This window comes from Oratosquilla oratoria, chromosome 1 (genome assembly GCF_046742065.1).
Source record: "Oratosquilla oratoria isolate Oo_2021 chromosome 1, ASM4674206v1, whole genome shotgun sequence".
Lineage (NCBI taxonomy): Eukaryota > Metazoa > Arthropoda > Malacostraca > Stomatopoda > Squillidae > Oratosquilla > Oratosquilla oratoria.
In genome coordinates this window covers 58,315,186-58,332,685 of record NC_134777.1, presented here as the reverse complement: position 1 = coordinate 58,332,685, position 17,500 = coordinate 58,315,186, and the positions used below count along the sequence as shown (strand labels likewise).

Here is a 17,500-nt window from a genome sequence, read left to right as displayed (position 1 = left end):
ACACCTCTTTTACTAACCTTTTTTCACTATGTGTCCAAACCATCAACAGAAATAATATAAACAATTCTATAGAACTCACTTGTCCACCTTTGCCTCAGAGTTAGTCTTGAGGCAAGCAACTTCATCTCTTGCCTTGTTTACCAGCGCTTCATTTGATGCAACTGCAATGAAGTGAAAACATGTAAGTTTGGGAAAGGAAAATACAACACCTGTAATAAAGGAAAGGGAAATAGAATGATGAGAAAAAAATGGATATAAGATGGTAAATTTGAACAGATCATCTGGAAGAACAGTTTAAGATATTTTCAAGCTGAGATTACGTTGCAATGATCACACAGTAACGACGAGTGTTCACATGAGATGGACTGGAGGAATGACCTGCATCTGGGGAAAGTTGGGTCAGCAATGATATGGATGACAACTTATGGAGAGCAGCTATGGGTATGTCAATCAGCCAATTCATTTATTTTCTTTAGTTTCTTAGAATGGAAATCTCTTATGGGTCTCTCTTGGATGAAACACTACACTGCTGTCAGCATTTTATGTGGGTCAGTTTCTACATCACTGGCTAGCAGTACCAGTCATAACAGCAGGAAACCAGTTGCTGTAAGTCTGCCCTCTTTAGTGTAAATGTGGTGGGAAAAAGGTACAAACTGATAGAGAAATCTTTGGCTTGGTATAGGAATCAAGAGTCTTTTGGTACCTTGGAGATGAGGATGTTGATGGGTTTTTGAGATAAGTGGCAGGGAGATGATCCCTTCCAACATATCCTGGTGTCCACTATAAATCTCAAGGAACTGATTAATTTTAATAGATTAAGTTTATATGTTGGATCACAGCAAGATTTGGACAAGAAAGACACTGAATCTTTTAAGTTGTAAAAACACAGGTAGAAGAAAACTCAGTAACAGGTAAATAGGAGAGGCAAACATGTATACTTGTAGAGACAATTTATCAAGTGATCATGAAAAGTTTCTGCTCTGTTTTAATAGAGTAATCAATCATTTGAAAACAACTTGTATGGTCAAAGCTCTTTATCTAAACTATAACACTACTTTGTGCAATTTTTGTGTATGCACACTAGTATATTTCTTTCTTATCTGCTTCCTATAAACAACTGTATTTAGAAAAAAATGCTGATATTCCCTAAATCATAGTATATTACATCCCCTCAACTCCTATAACACCTGATCACACTGTAGTCTTTCCATACTTTCAGTTGCTACCTTAGTATGTGGCATTTCCCCACAAGATGCACAGCGAGCAACCGTTGAAGATTTGAAGTCCTGCAGGAAGGGCTGAAGGAGGATGATGGCCAGGCAGAGGTGGGTATTACACAGCCACTGGCCGCCATGCAAACACCAGTACCTGATGTAATACTCACATCTCCTTGGTGCCGTACATTGGGTCATGCTGGCAGGAGGGCAAAGGTCAGGCCAGCAGTCAGGGGTGCCATGCGGGCACTACAGCACTAAGGCATGCAGGCTGGGTGTGGACCAGAGCATGCGGGCTGGCTTGCCGCTTGGTCTCTCCAGAGCTTTGTCATCACAACACAATGGAGGAATCAACCAGGGAGAACAGATCAAGGGTTATGGCAAAACAATGTTTAAATAAAGCATATCTATTCATGCACACCACTTGGCTCACCTGGGTTTTTAAGTGAGAGACTCTTGACCATGCAGAGACCAGAAGAGTACTTACCTAGCTACTCTACAAATAACTTTGGTTGTGCTAGTGCTTAAAAGTATACAAAAGGAATACTGTCAACCCTGAAGTCTTAAATACAAGAATATGTGAAGATGAGTATTAAAGCTGCCCCCACCCCCCTCCAACCCATGCCTCTAGCACCAACCATTACAAAGTTCAACAATCACAAATATACAACAGCAATGACAATTTTCCTGTAATTGTCATGAGTAAAGAGTATAACATAAAAATTTCTGGGCCTAAGAACAGTAATTATTTTTTCTTAATTATGATTTCTATATGATTACACATTTCTATTGGCAAACACATAAAACACTCAGTCCAGAATCAATCACCTTTTCTATTGGCAAGAACATGAACACTTAATGGCAAAATCAGAGCCAAAAGAAAAAGTCCAAAGGTGATGCCACCTTTGATCATTTCTTCTATTGTACAATAAACATAATACATTTCAGCTAAAGCTTACATCAAACAACAAAAATCAATGCAAACAGCAACATCTAAATTTTGAGACGGACAAAAAATTCACTACTTATTTTACAATTTACTAAAACTATACTTTGAGATTCACAGAGCAAAAAATAAACATAGAATAAGATCAAAATAGCAATAATCAAAAGGATAATCACATTAAATAAACTTGGAATTAATACACATTTTCTAAACATTAATGAGCCTTACAATATGCTCTGAAGTTTTCAGCAACATAAAGCATAAAATGCAATCTGATGGGATGAGTAACATGTAAGTCAGGAAAGGCAGCTACAACATATGAAAGAAGATTAAATTAAATATAACAAGTTATCAAATGTACGACCTTGAAAGATTTAGGTCAGTTCTGCAAGTTGTTTCAAAGATAATTAGGTACAATCACTTCCACATTAAACCCATCTTGACATTGTCTGAGCAATTTGCAAATGGAGAAACTTAGCTATGTCCATTCATAATATTCTATACCTAAGTGGGTGACTTGGACAACTGTTATGAATGAGGATAGTTCAAGCCTGCAGCAGGCAAGTTTATGGGTACACTTCATTAGAAGGCAATGTCCTAGCCCTCTCTGAGAGGGAGTTCTATGACATTAAACTGACTAAATCACATGGCTCAAGTTGCCAATGCATTTTAACTGGCATTGATACTTATATTCATTTGAGCAAAAGTGACTAACTGCCCAGACAACACTAAGACCAGCTTCTAGTAGAATTGAAAGCAAGTATTAGTAGGATGAACATTGTGGGTATACTTTGTAAAGCAGCTCGAGATTTTTTCTCTCTCCACAGCTTGAAGAGTTCAAACACAAGATATACACACACACACAAATCCACACATACTCTTGCACACACACACGAATAAGATGGGAGGGGTGTTAAATATGTTTTAATTTGTTTATGAAGTATAATATGTGCTTTGGCTATGCCACCCCTCTTATAAGGGGGAAATGTCTTTATATACATATATGTATATATACAATTTTCTAGTCCAGACTTTATGAGCTTCCAGTGTAAAACCTAATGAAAAGGTTTCCCATGTCCTATCTTCTAATTCTACGATTTCCATTAGATGGCAGATTTTCACTCCCAATGTGCAAGATTTTGATTATTCTACACAACTAAATAGCCTGGTCTAATCTTAAATGGTAATGCTAAGAGAATGTAAGCAAAGGAAAAAGGCAGTGATATTAATTCCTCTGAATACCAACACCATGTGCAGTTAAGTTACCACAAAAGCAAACCATGCTCCTCACGACAAAACATTAAGCAGCAAACAACAAGAACAGTTCTATAACCAAATAGACTACATGCTGGTGAGAACATTAAAAAGTGCTACATGTGTTCTGAATAAAAAAAGAATCTAAAAGATGAAGAAAGTTCAAGTCTGAGCAATGGGGTGAGCCTAGCTTCACTCACACAATCTCACAAAGTCCTCTGAGTTTGGTGCAGCTCAGCGATACCTTGTGAGATTAAGCAAGCATAGCCATAGGGCCGAAGGTGAGATGTGCTGCAAGGGTAGTTGGTTCCAAGTACCTGTTGTGTTGGCTACAGTGGTTCATGCATTATACGAATAGAAGGTTGTGGCTGTTTATGACATTTATTTCAATTAATCTATATATATACTATTTCCACTTTGAGAGCTATGACATGACTGATAATAAAATCTATTAAATGTGTGCTGAAATATACTGCATGCATTCTTCAAGCTAACATCATTGTAGCTCATGTAAAAAACACCTACTAAGAAATTAAGTGTACATGCAAGAACAGATTTTGAGAGGATGTCAAAAGGCCAAAAGGAATGCTAATGAACTACATCATTTTAAGGACTGCTAAAAATTCCAAATGTAATGCTATGAAACTACATCACTGGACTAAGCCCCCTCCCCCAATACCATCCATTGTATCAAATCTCTGATCAAGGTAGGACCTATGTGTGTATTCATTTAGATGTACTATGGAACTGAACTAAGCTCAAACTGTCTTGCACCCTATGTCTTAACAATTTTAAACATTTACTCTTTGTCCACACTACCTTATCACCAAAGCCATTCCAAAGTTCCATGTATCTTAATGGAAAGCTACATTTCTTTGTCTTTAGTATAAGTCCATTTTTGTAATCATGCCCTCTAGTTCTTCCACCACTTACTGGTAAAATAATTAATTGAATCTCTCTGAACCCTTAATTCCTTTGAACAAAATCTTTAGTGTAGAGGTTAATAAGAAAAAGCCTGGACTCTTTCATTTAGGGACCTGCTCTAAGCTATATAAAATTAACTTGCATTATAATGCCATAACAAAATCTGTAACAACAGTGATGTGGTTAAACATACAGCTTCTTCCCATTCTTTTAATCTCTTCAATACGAGTCAAATTCTGGTGTGCAGCATCAGATGCATGAGGTATGATGATTTGCATCATAGTAGTCACATTATAAAATATAGTCACTGATGTGTTACTCATTCTCTTTCACCCTGAGTAATAATAAACACAGAAAACGTGATCAAGCCAGTTCACAGAATTTGGGGGTCACTCAGCTACAACTACAAAATAAATATATATATATCAATATATGTACATCAAGATGCTGACACCGGCATCCTCGTATACTCACTTGTGCCTCATGATGCCTATGTAGGTGTCATTGTATGGACGAGATTAAGTTCACTGGATCTACCATTTTTAATACTCTTTTTAATCAGTCTGATTATGTGTCAATTTTGGGGACAATACTGTGCCAAAGAGATCAAGTCAAAATGGTGGTAAAAGGGGTGTGGCAAAGTCATTAGTCGTGAGCCAACTGTGAGAGAGTCAAGTCGCTTGTGAGTGTGAGAACATTTCTTCCATGTGCCGTGCAAATAAACTGAGGAACGATTCTTCACAGTGTTTCCGTCACCATTGTTGTTGTCATTGTTAACAAACAACAGAAAAAGCACCATGTGAGGTCGAAGTCTTTCATGGTACAATGTTTCACTCATGTGAGATTTATCAAGTACACGTACTTGACCAAGCATTTATAAGTGAAACAGTGTACCATTAAAGGCTTCATCCTTACATGTTTGCAGTTGCTATTTTCTTTCAGTGACCCTTCTTTCTTGAGTGAAGATTGGTATCCAACCACAAATGAATGTCTCATGACTTTGGTCTGTATGAATACCACTAAATTCATAAAATACTGACTACATAAAAATTATGTGGTCAAAACCTCTACAGGGGCCATATATTGTACATCTCATGGGTGTGTATACAAAGTATAAAGAATATACCCTTCAGTAATAACTGTTTCTTGAATTTCATCAATAAGAAAACCATAGCTCCACAGTAGCTAGCAATCCACAGGCCTTCCTATAGATTTCTCCCTATGGAAAATTTGAACTGTCTGTTGAGTCAGTGTGGGACTTCTAGGTCATGAGCAGAAGGGGACCAGTCAACCTATCAGCTCTCCTTATGAGGAAGTGAAAGATATATATATATATATAAATATATATATATATATATATATATATATATATATATATAGAGAGAGAGAGAGAGAGAGAGAGATAGAGAGAGAGAGAGCGCAAAGGGGGGAGGATGCACCAGTTAAAGTTATAAGAGAAATCATGGGCCTAGTCCAACATTCTTTCTAATGCCCAATGACAACCATTGTTAGGTGCCCATCACAGAATTCACAATGTTACTTTTAACCAGATTTATTTCTTATTGTGAAATCCATAATTTGGTAACTTGAGAAACATGTTGTAAGCACTAATGACTCTAAACCTGTATTTTGCACTACTGTTATACAATGTTTCTACAGTTGCATTTATATCATGCATTATAAATCTTTAGATGTAAAATGAAAAGCAAGCAAAATTGAAACAGCAATGCCTGATTATCCAATTTAGTTCATCCCCAGAAAATACCCTAACATACACATAACTTTGCTTCAATATCGGGAAATGGGTATAACCAGCACTAAGTAGTATTTTGAAATGGGAGGTCATGACAAATTAATCAGAATGGGAGGCTTTGATTATTACAGTGAGAGATTCCAGGAAAATAACTGTGATAGAAGAGGAGACAAATAGCATGAAAGAGATGAAAATTGGTAAGGCACCTGGGTTAGAGGGTTGTCACATGAAGTATCTAACAAGGAGAGTAGTTGTAATGGAATGGTTGGTGAGATTGTTTAATGTGTGCTTAAGCCTAAGCACAAATTAAGACAGGCAACAAAGCACAGAGCAAAGGCAGACTTCCAGATGATGAATTAAGTACATTTCTGAACTCTCACTTGAAATGAGGTAGTACTTCTATAAGCATTTCAAGAGAGAAGTTGAAACTGTACTTCAATTCAGCAACAGGAAATCTACCTTTGTTCTGAGCTGCATTGCCTGCATGTATAGTTCCACTATACTGCACAAGGGAAAAGGAGATAAGTTGTAGTTTTAGAGGGAAACTCTTGTTTGTTTCATATATTTCTCGAGTGGATGGGGGAGATGAGGATGCCATAAAATGAAGTGGTGAGAGTAAACCAGCTCTAGTTGTTGGGCCCTGCTGTACAAATGCTATGCTTTGGTGCACTGCCAGTGATCAAGGTAGTTTGGTGAAGGACTGAGATTACTCTTCATTTACAAAGAGCTAAGATGGGAGGGGCAACAAATGGGTTTTGGATGAATGTATATTTTGACTTATTCACACACACACACCCTTAGGTGGGGGGGTGGCCAAGTCAAAGCACATACCTACTTCCTGTAAAATTAAATCCAAATGAAACCCCCTCCCATCTAAGCATCTTCTGCATTAAGGGTCATCCCAGCCCTTTACTACAGGTTTCCAGTCAAGGGTAATGTATGGATGTGCATTACTTTTCACCTATCTAAACTTAGATTTCTCTTTTCATAGGATTTATCAGAGAACTAAATAACAGTTCTGGATAATCAGGCTTCTGCAGCATATTGTATTGCACTTCATAGCTGAATAGATGTATGGTTAATTAGTGAATATATATATATATATATATATATATATATATATATATATATATATTATGCAATAAAGTCATGCAGAACTAGAAAAGCATGAATTTCTAGCTAATGTTCCATTAGTACGTATTTTCCCCCCGGACCATATTACAAGCTTTGTACCTCAAAGTCCAATTCACTATTTAAATTCACTTTTAGGATACAGTTGTTTGATATATTGATGATGTACTTTAATTTACATCTACATTTCTCTAATACTGTAAACACTACTGAAGACAACACATCATGATAATGACCATTGCCATAATATGGCAGACTCGCACCAACACTTCAAGCAAACAACAATTGTAATTTCACATACAAGTTTTCAGCACAAAATATACTCTTAATTCTATAATCTTCATAAAGCATTCCACTTATGTACTACACCTCAAGATATAAAATAATGTTACATATATCAATGGATTTTACCCCCTTACAAGGGAGGTAGCCAAAGTCAAAGACATAATCCACTCCCACCCATTTCATCCCCACATATTCCACTCCTATTCACCACCCCTCCCTCTCTCTTTACTTGGCTCCTCCTGGATGATGGGTTATCCCTGCATCTTGCTCACTCTATCCAGCCTAGTAACCTCATCATACTTTTTGAGCATTTCATCTTAAATACATTTAAACTCTTCCATTCTTATGTTCTATGTTTCTGCCCCATACAGTGCTGTCGGCACAATCACTACTTCATACAATTTCTTAGCATCCATTCCTAAATGTCTACTTCTCATTATTTCTCAATAATACATATACATACAAGAGAGGTTGCCAAAGAAACAAAGGCATAAAAACTATTCCCATTTCCACTCATTCCATCCCTAATACACTCCACTCAACTCCACCCTCCCTCTAATCTTGGCACTTCCTGGATGATGGGTCATCCCTGCATCTTGTCCACTGCCCTGCGTCAGAAGCAGTGTCGCAAGACACAGCACATCCACAGCAAGGCCACTTCATTAAATCAGCAACCCCCCTCTCCTTACCCCCATGCAGAAAAGGAGAAGACAGAGAGAAATCCTTTCGGGCTGCGTCAAATTTTTCTCACAAATAATACCCCCCCCTCTCCCACCCATTCCACCTCATGCATCACATCATCCATATACAACCATTTACCCCTGTCTTCTGTCCTCTCCCGTCCTTCCTCCACAGACATTCCCCTCTTCCCCAAAGCCCCTTTAACCCCATCCATCCATCTCATCCTAGGTCACCCCCTCATATTCACTCCCTCCACATCTGCCTTCCACACCTCTTTTATTAGTCTTTCTTCACTCATTCTTTCCATGTGTCCAAACCATTCCAATACTCTTTCATCCACCCTATCTCCCAACTCCCTTACCACCCCTGTTCTCCTCCTCACCTCATTTCTCACTCTATCTAGCCTAGTAACCCCCATCATACTTCTCAGACACCTCATCTCAAACACATTCAAACTCCTCTCTTCCTCTCTTATGTTCCATGTTTCTGCCACATACAGTGATGTCGGCACAATCACTCCTTCATACAATCTCCTCTTAGCATCCATTCCCAAATGTCTATTTCTCATTACACTTTTTAACCCCTTCCATACGGTGCCGCACACGTAGGCGTCATGAGGAGCAAGTGGATTCGCGACGCTACCATATCGGCGTCTTGATTATATTTATTGTAGTCGCCCCTGTGTTTTTACATTCTCCCAAATGCGCCCTGAATCCCATTCTCTGTGGTTTTCAAAATTCGCGGGTGAAAGAGAGAACGATCGATATGAGCGGCGACTATATTTTATGATGCGAATATTATTTTGTTACGTCATACGGCTGGCATTGGCTGCTGCCCGCGAGATTTAAGTCCCGTACTGAAGTGGTTAATCCACCATGGCATTTCCTCACTTCTCTCAATCTACATTCTACCTCCACCTCCACTCCTCCCTTTCCTGCCATATTCGCACCCAAGTATCAAAATCTACCTACTTCCTCCAGTCTCTCTCCCTTAATGCTCACTTCCATTCTGCTGCCACTTTCACCCCTTGTACATCTCATCACCTTACTTTTACCCATATTTATCAACTTCCTTCTTTCACACACTCTCCCAAACTCTGTCACTAACTTCCTCAATCCCTCCTCTGATCCTGCTACAAGCACAGTGTTGTCCACAAACAACAGCTGGCTCACCTCCCACTTTTCTCCATTTTCTTTAACCATCTCCAATCCCTGACCCACCACCCTTGCATTTACCTCTTGCACCACCCCATCCATGTATAAATTGAACAGCCAGGGTGACATAACACATCCCTAACAAAGTCCCACCTTTACCTCGAACCACTCACTCTCTCCATTTCTAATCCCAACATATGCACTACTACTCTCGTAAAAACTCTTGACAGCTCCTAAAAGCTTTTCTCCTATCCTGTATATCTGCAATACCTCCCACAGTGCCTTCCTGTCTACCCTGTCCTAAGTCTTTTCCAGATCCATAAAAGCCCAAAAAACATCCTTACCTCTTCCTATAGCTTTCTCACATATCTGTCTTTCCACAAAGATCTGAACTACACAACCTCTACCTGTCCTAAATCCACACTGCTACTCACCAATTACTCCTTTTGTTCCTTTCCTAATCCTCTCAATCAAGATCCTCCCATAAGCCTTCCCAACTACTCAACAAGCTAATCTCTCTGAAATTACTACACTCACACTTGTCCCCTTTTCCCTTGTAAAGTGGAACTATACAGGCACTCCTCCAATCCTCTGGCACTCTATCCTCTCTTAAACAAAGATTAAATAACCTCACCAGCCAGTTCACCATCACTGTACCTCCTTTTTTCAGACATTCTGCATGACATCCATCCAGACCAGGTGCCTTACCTGCTTTCATCATCTTAACAACTGCCTTCACCTCATCCTTCCTTATTTCTCTTCCATTTTCCTCACTCATCACGGTCATTTTCTTAGCACTTCCCACTGCACCTACCTTTCCCTCCCTATCCTCCTTCACATTTAGCAACTCCCTAAAATACTCTGCCCATCTTCCTCTTACTGCCTTCTCTTCCATTATCATCTCTCCATCTGCACCTTTTACCTTTTCTTCTCTACTTGATTTGCCTCCTCTTCCTCTCTTAATTTCTTTCCAAAACATCTTTTTATTACTTTCAAAATTTTCTGTCATACTCTTACCCCATTTCACATCTGCTCTCCTCTTTGCCTCCTTTATCTTGTGCTTTACTTCTCTTCTCTTTTCTTTGTACCTCTCATATGACTCCCTTGTCCTATTTTGTAACCAATCTGTGAAAGCTCACTTCTTCTCTTCTACAACCTTCTTTGTTTCCTCATCCCACCACTCACTACCCTTCCTTCTATTTCCTCCTGTCCTTCTTGTTCCACACACCATCTTTGCACACCTTGTGACTCCCTCCTTGAACCATTCCCATTCCTCCTCCACTCCTAGTTCTACTCTATCCTTCACTCCCTCCCACTCCTCTCTCAGTTTCTTCTTGTACTCCTCCTTTTCTTTCTCATTTAAGCAGTTCACTCTAAACAACTCCCTACCTTTTGTACTTTTTCTTTTTTTCCATCTATCCTCCACTCTCAACTTACCTTCCACTAAAAATGATCTGATATTCCCCCACTCTCTCCCCTAAGAACATGCACATCCTTAACTCTTCCTATTATACGTCTATCTAGCACTACATAGTCCATTAACGCTCTGTCTACCACCCTTCCATCCACCACGCTCTCCCATGTCTATTTATGCTTGACTTTCTTCCTAAATACTGTATTTGCTATCATCAACTCTCTTTCGAGACACATCTCCACCATCAACTCTCCACTATGATTCTTTCCTGGAACTCCACATTTCCCAACCACTCTGTCTATTGGTTAATTTCCTACCCTAGCATTAAGGTCTCCTAATACTACTACATTGATGTTCCTCCCTAATCCCTCTATGCACTCATTTAAATCTATCCAAAAAGCCTCCCTTTCTTCTATACTCTTCTCGCTACCATGCCCGTATGCACTTACAAAAACCCACATCTCCTTACCCAGTTTCACATTCATCCAAATTAACCTTGAAGAAACCTCCTTCCACTCCAATACATGTTTACCTATCTCTTCACTTACTAGTATAGCCACCCCTTCTCTCCCTCACCCTCTCTTCACTCCTGAGAACCTCCCCACTCCAAAACTCACTCGCCCTTCCCTCTCAACTTAGTTTCACTCAAAGCCAACACATCCATCTTTTATCTCACTACCTATCTCTTCCCTTTTACTCTCATCTGTACCACATCCATGCACATTAAAAGACCCAAACCTTAGGGTACTGGTTGGAAAACTCCTAGACCCTCTCATGCCTTTATTTTTTTTAGGAATGCCCCCTGTGGGGCTATGGGGAGAAAGAAGGATGCCTAGTCCTAATCCCCGTCCCATTTTTCTCGACTCTTACGATTCAAGTGGGAATACTTGGTGGCAGCATTCTATCCCCCACCACAGGGTAGGCAAAACAAGGAAATGAATATTCAGAGAAATGGTACAGGACAGCAACAAGGGGTTGGGGGACAGCATAACGGAGGGACAGTAGCATTATAATAAAAGTGTCATCATTTCTCTTTGAACAGTCCTCTATCACAGACAAAATGATGTGTGGCTCTGGTCTGTAGGGGTGCCCCATATAGACCCTAAAGTATCAACTGCATGCTACTTTGCCACAATATGCAGCCAACACCCCAGATGGAGTTCTCAGTAATGCTAAAGCTGGTTTACCCTCACTACTTCATTAAATAGTGACTATCTCCCCTCATCCATTTAACCAAGGTGCTTTAGCAATCCACTATATAACTGCACCTCTATTTATCAAGACACTCCATATGAGTAATATCTAACCCAGGTGCCTTACCAGATTTCATCACTTTCATTGCTCTTTGTATCTCTACTTTTCCTATGGTGGCATCTCCCACTGCCATAATCCAAGCCTCCCTATCCTCTTCAACATTCAACAAATCCTAGACATACTATACCTAGCTTATGCTTGCTTATTTCATTTCTCTTAGCATCTACCTGGACTCTATATTTTCCTCTCTACTTGACTCACCACCCCTCTCACTCTTTTCAGATCTTTAATTTAATTTTTTTTTTTTCAAAATTCACTTTTAAACACGATGGAGCAGTGATTCTCTGACGGATAAACCACCCGCAGAGTGACAACTTTTAAAAGGCTACCCCCCATGCAGGGGGAAAAAGCCTTTGGTAAATGTATGCATGTATATACTTTTAAACACCTACCACACCCACTTTCCCTTTTACCTCCCTCACCCTGTGTTTTGCTTCTACTCTAATTCTTTTGTATTTTTTCACATAGATTTACTTTACAACCAGTCCTTATATGCTCACTTTTCTTCTATCATCGTCACCTCTTCATCCCAGTACTTGCAGTCTCCTATTCCCTCCCATGTTCCTCATCCCACATACCATATTTGCACACTTTATCACTTCTTTCTTGAAACATACCTATTCTTCCTCTACTTCTGTTTCTCTTTTATCCTTTACTACCTCCCATAATTCTCTCAGCTTCTGGTTTTCTTTCTTTTCCCTTTCATTTGATTTACTCACCATCAGCCCTTGTGCCTCCCTTTTCCTTTCCTTGAACGTTTCTTTTACTCTCAATATCCCTTCTACCAGATAATGATGTGACAATCCCCTTTTCTCTCCCCTAAATACATTTACATCCAGTAATCTTCCAATCCTCCTTTAAAGTACCACTACATATTCCATTAACATTCTTGAGCACCCATCTATACCTATCCTTGTCTCCCATCTTAACCAATGTGTTTGCTATCATCTCCCTTTCAAAATACATCTCTCCACTGTAGTTCTTACCCTATACCTCCCTACTACCCCATCTACTGGCTCATTTCCTACTCGCATTGAGATCCCCAACACCACTACATTTACATTACTCTCACCTCTCTACACACTTGGTAACTTTTGACATACATCATACGCCTGGCAGGCAGGCATGCTACCTAGTGCAGCCAGGAGCAAAATGTTGGCTGTGGCACGCACTGTAATGAGAGTACATTACATTGAATTCCCTTCTTCAAAAAGTCCTACATGTTGTAGCACTATCCTAGCCCTCTCTGAAAGGGTTAATTCGTGATGTTCAACCAGATCATATAAACACCTGTAAAAAATAAACATTTCCAGTGTCCAAGTACCTGATTACTAAAAAATCTGAGCTACGTAATCTCCTGCCTTAAAGCACTACACTTAAACGGGGCATTACAACACAAATATTTGTACTATTTCTAAATGCAAAACTACAGGTTGTAATTCACATGGTATATGCAAGTAGTGTGTTAGCAAAATTAAGGCCTACAATGACTTGATCTATACACAAAATATACCAACATCATAACACACTGGGCAACCATTAAGCATACATATACCAACAGCTTTTTCCCCCTTACAAGGGAGGTAACCAAAAAACAGGCATAAAATCCACTCCCATTCACCCCCTCTCTCCCTCTTAACTTGGCTCTTCCTGGATGACAGGTCATCCCTGCATCTTGCCCACTGCCCTGGGTCAGAAGCAATGTAGCAAGACTCAGCACATCCACAGCAAGGCTGCTTTATTTAGTCAGCGACCCCCTTTTTGTCCCCTCATTCAGAAAATGAGAAGACAAAGAGAAATCCCTTTGGGCTGTGTCAAAAATATCATTTAAACATACTCCCTCACCCCCCATCCCCCACCCACTCCCTTCCATGCATCTCAACATCATCCATACACAACCATTCTCCACTCACCTCTATTTTCTGTCTTTTCCCTTCCTTCCTCAACAGACATTCACCTCTTTCCCAATGCCCCTTTTACCCTCCCTCATCCATCCATCAATAATGTATAAAAACTCAATGGAAGAATTTCTTCATAACTCATATGCAATAAAATTTAGGAAGTATAAAGAAAAGTTCCATTACACTGAATCTACACTAAATACAACCTACTTAATTTAGAGCATCTTTTACCACATAGTCAACAACTGTTCTTACAATTTATTTTTTCTATCGCCAACTCGCCCATCATCACAATGGTGTTCATTCTTGTATACTATTTCTGACAACTGTTTGATGATTCTACACAAATGAGGGAATCCCTGCTATTCACGAGATGAATCAGGGTACCTAAATACTAGACTCTGTAAAGCCTATACAGTAAAAAAGGAAAGCTCTGAAGTAAAGCAAACAACAGATAAATAAATTACTAGTTATACCCCTTATTTGTAAAGCTCTTGGTTGGTAACTAATTTGGATAACTTGTCAATGATCTGAGTGGCAAGAAATTGAAATATGCTCTATGTGAAAGTTCACTACAAGTGTAAGGCTGTACTAAAACTGATAATAATCACTGCCTCAGGTTTCAATGACTGGAAACTCAGTCTCACAGTAGCTGGTAGTGATCCTTGAGCCCTCCCACAGATTCCTCTCATAAAATAATGGTATGTTGTCTGTGTTATATTTATGTGAGCTTGATTTTATGTTACTGCCTTATAGTAACAGGAGGAGAGCAGCTAAAGGTTGTCATCTCTCCTTATGTGAAAAGGTAGAGGAATTACAAAGATCCTGGGCCCAGTCCTTTGGCGCCGAATCTCCAGACAGAAGTGAGGATGACAATAGGTTTTGAAGACGTAACAGGGAGACAATTCTCCCTTGACTTCTATCCTTCATAACTATCACTTGCATTGGTTCCCAATGAAGCTGAATTTATACAAGTGTTTAAGTAGATGTGAACAGCATAGTTTATGTGAATTACGGTGGGAGTGTTAAAAGACATTACCTTTCTTAATACTCCTAACCAAAGCCTGAGACATTAGAAAAGGGTCTTTGGTAACAACTGAGATACAAGTGAGGGAAAAAATAATAATACAAGAGTAATCCAAATAGAAAATTAAAAACTGCATGTACATTATTATTTTTTTACATATACAGTTGAGCAAAACATGCACACACACACACAAAATCAAAATAAATGTATAAATAAATCAAAATGTATAAAACAAGATAAAAGTGATACTCATACTTTAAGTTGTCTAAGTAAAAAACCATGCTAATCCAGGGATTACAGTACTAAAACAAGTCACTTCAAAATAAGAAAATACCCAATGCAGAAGAAAATGCTTAAAAAATAATACATTGCCAAAGAAATGCAGTGTTGAAAGTGCTAAAAAAATTGCTAAAGGAGGGAATGCAGTGTTGGAAAAGTGCTGCTTCAAACAGGCTGCTAAACAGAGTGTGCATGTTGGGGATGGTGCACAAGTCAGCCTAATACCAGTTGGCAATTTGGGATCCTGACTGATTCGCCCCAAATTTACCAGCTGATATTTGGATGCTATGTGCTGCTTGATCCCAAACTTTGGTGGAGTTTATTTGAACGCTGCAGGAAGAGCAGTAGAGGGTCAGCAGAAGATGCAGCAGCAGCAGGCCAGCAGAATACCCATAACCAACCCAACAAGATCTGTTGAAATCATGACCCCATGCTCCAACTTGCCAAGCCACCACCATGTTGCACATCAGCCTTGCAATGTTTGCTACATCTATTTAACTAAATGGAGGGTAGTCAACCATTGCAAGTGCTTTGTACTGCATTCAAAAACAAAATTATACAAGCAGTCTGACAACTAAAGACCTTTACAGTGAGATAGTGGAAACTGAACAAATCCTTAAGAGACCAAAAATAAAAGGTAAAGCCAAGAAGCAAACTCAGGATATCCACCCACACTACAAACCAACATCCTAAAATCTAACAAAATCCATTCCCTGGTCATGAAATAATCCCTTGCTATAAGTGAGACTGATAAAGGAAATTAAAGTTTCTACTGACTCCATAATGTGCTACACACAAGACTGGAGGGCAAATAATATCTATGGTATGTAGGGAGAAATACACAGTAAACATGTTACTTCTTTTATAAATTTCCCAAACTACACATTTAATCTGAAATGTAAAGTGTACACCTTGACCTAGTCAATTTTTACACATAGGGGTCAGCAACACTACCCATATCCATGCACACATTAAAAACACACCTGATCACAAATGGTACTTACGCTGATTTTTGAGAGCCACAATAGCCTGTTCTTTGCGCTCTAGCTGTTCTCCAAGCCGCGATGCTGCTGCGATACCATTCTGCACTTCAGCTAACTGTGCCTGAATACAAAACATTAGAATATATGTAATTATGACCATGCATCAAGTGTTCAATAGGCACTTGCATCCAATGCCTCTTTTACACTATCCATCTCAATTTTGGTCTTATTAACTCCATCCATTTCTACTTTCCATACTCTTTTTGCTAGTGTTTTGTCACTCATTCTTTCAATATGCTTAAATCATCTCCGTATTAACAGCTATACCCTCCGTTTGACAGCTTTTCTCAACCCTGTTCTTTGCCTTTCCACCACATTTCTTACTCCATTCATCTACTTACATCATACACAATTAAAACCCACTTAACACTGTCCCCATCACAGTGTTTGGTTCAAGAGCATTGCAGCAAGGAGAGTTCCAAAGTTGTATGGGGGGTAGGGAGGGAGGCTTCTTCCTCTTGTAAAGGAAATAACTAGTCAAGGCATACATCTATGACAGTTTGAGTGGGGTGTGGGAAAGGAATGGCCCTTTATCCACAAGGAGCTAAGATATATATATACATATATATATATATATACATATATATATATATATATATATATATATATATATATATATGTACATATATATATGCATATATATATATATATATATACACATATATATATATACATATATATATATATATATATATATATATATATATATATAAATACACATGCATATATATATATTATACATACATATATATATATATATATATATATATATATATATATATATATATACATATATATATTAGTAAAGGAGGGGAGCAGGTTCTCAGTAATACACATTGAGTTAAAAACAACAGCATTGTTGTAGTTGTTCAGTTTTTTCTCTGTATTCTCGATTTTCCTGATTAGAGATTTTCCATTAACCTTGTGAATTGAAACTAGGTCTCTATATTCTTCCATTTTTTTCTTATTTGAAATCGACGTTTCGTCTTGAAAAAGACATTATCAAGATATAACTGAAATAACAAAAATTACATGGCAACAGTAATGGTAAAAGACAATATCAAGATATAACTGAAATAACAAAAATTACATGGTAACAGTAATGGCGACAAAAATTACACAAATATATTAAAGATGACAATAAATACGAAGACTTACACTTAAAGGGAAGAGAGAAAGA

At 38.6% G+C, this 17,500-nt stretch overlaps 1 protein-coding gene across 4 annotated transcripts in view; it reads right to left on the bottom strand.

Moving 5' to 3' along the window:
- The window catches only part of LOC143028660 (uncharacterized), a 245,980-nt gene that overhangs the window by 8,513 nt on the left and 219,967 nt on the right, over nucleotides 1-17,500 (bottom strand). For all 4 annotated transcript variants that reach the window (XM_076191085.1, XM_076191130.1, XM_076191180.1 and 1 more), the window contains 2 exons: nucleotides 16,282-16,381; nucleotides 80-161 (listed from right to left, as the gene is read on the bottom strand). In XM_076191085.1, the coding sequence (XP_076047200.1) occupies nucleotides 80-161; nucleotides 16,282-16,381 (182 nt within the window). The remainder of the gene's footprint in view (nucleotides 1-79; nucleotides 162-16,281; nucleotides 16,382-17,500) is intronic.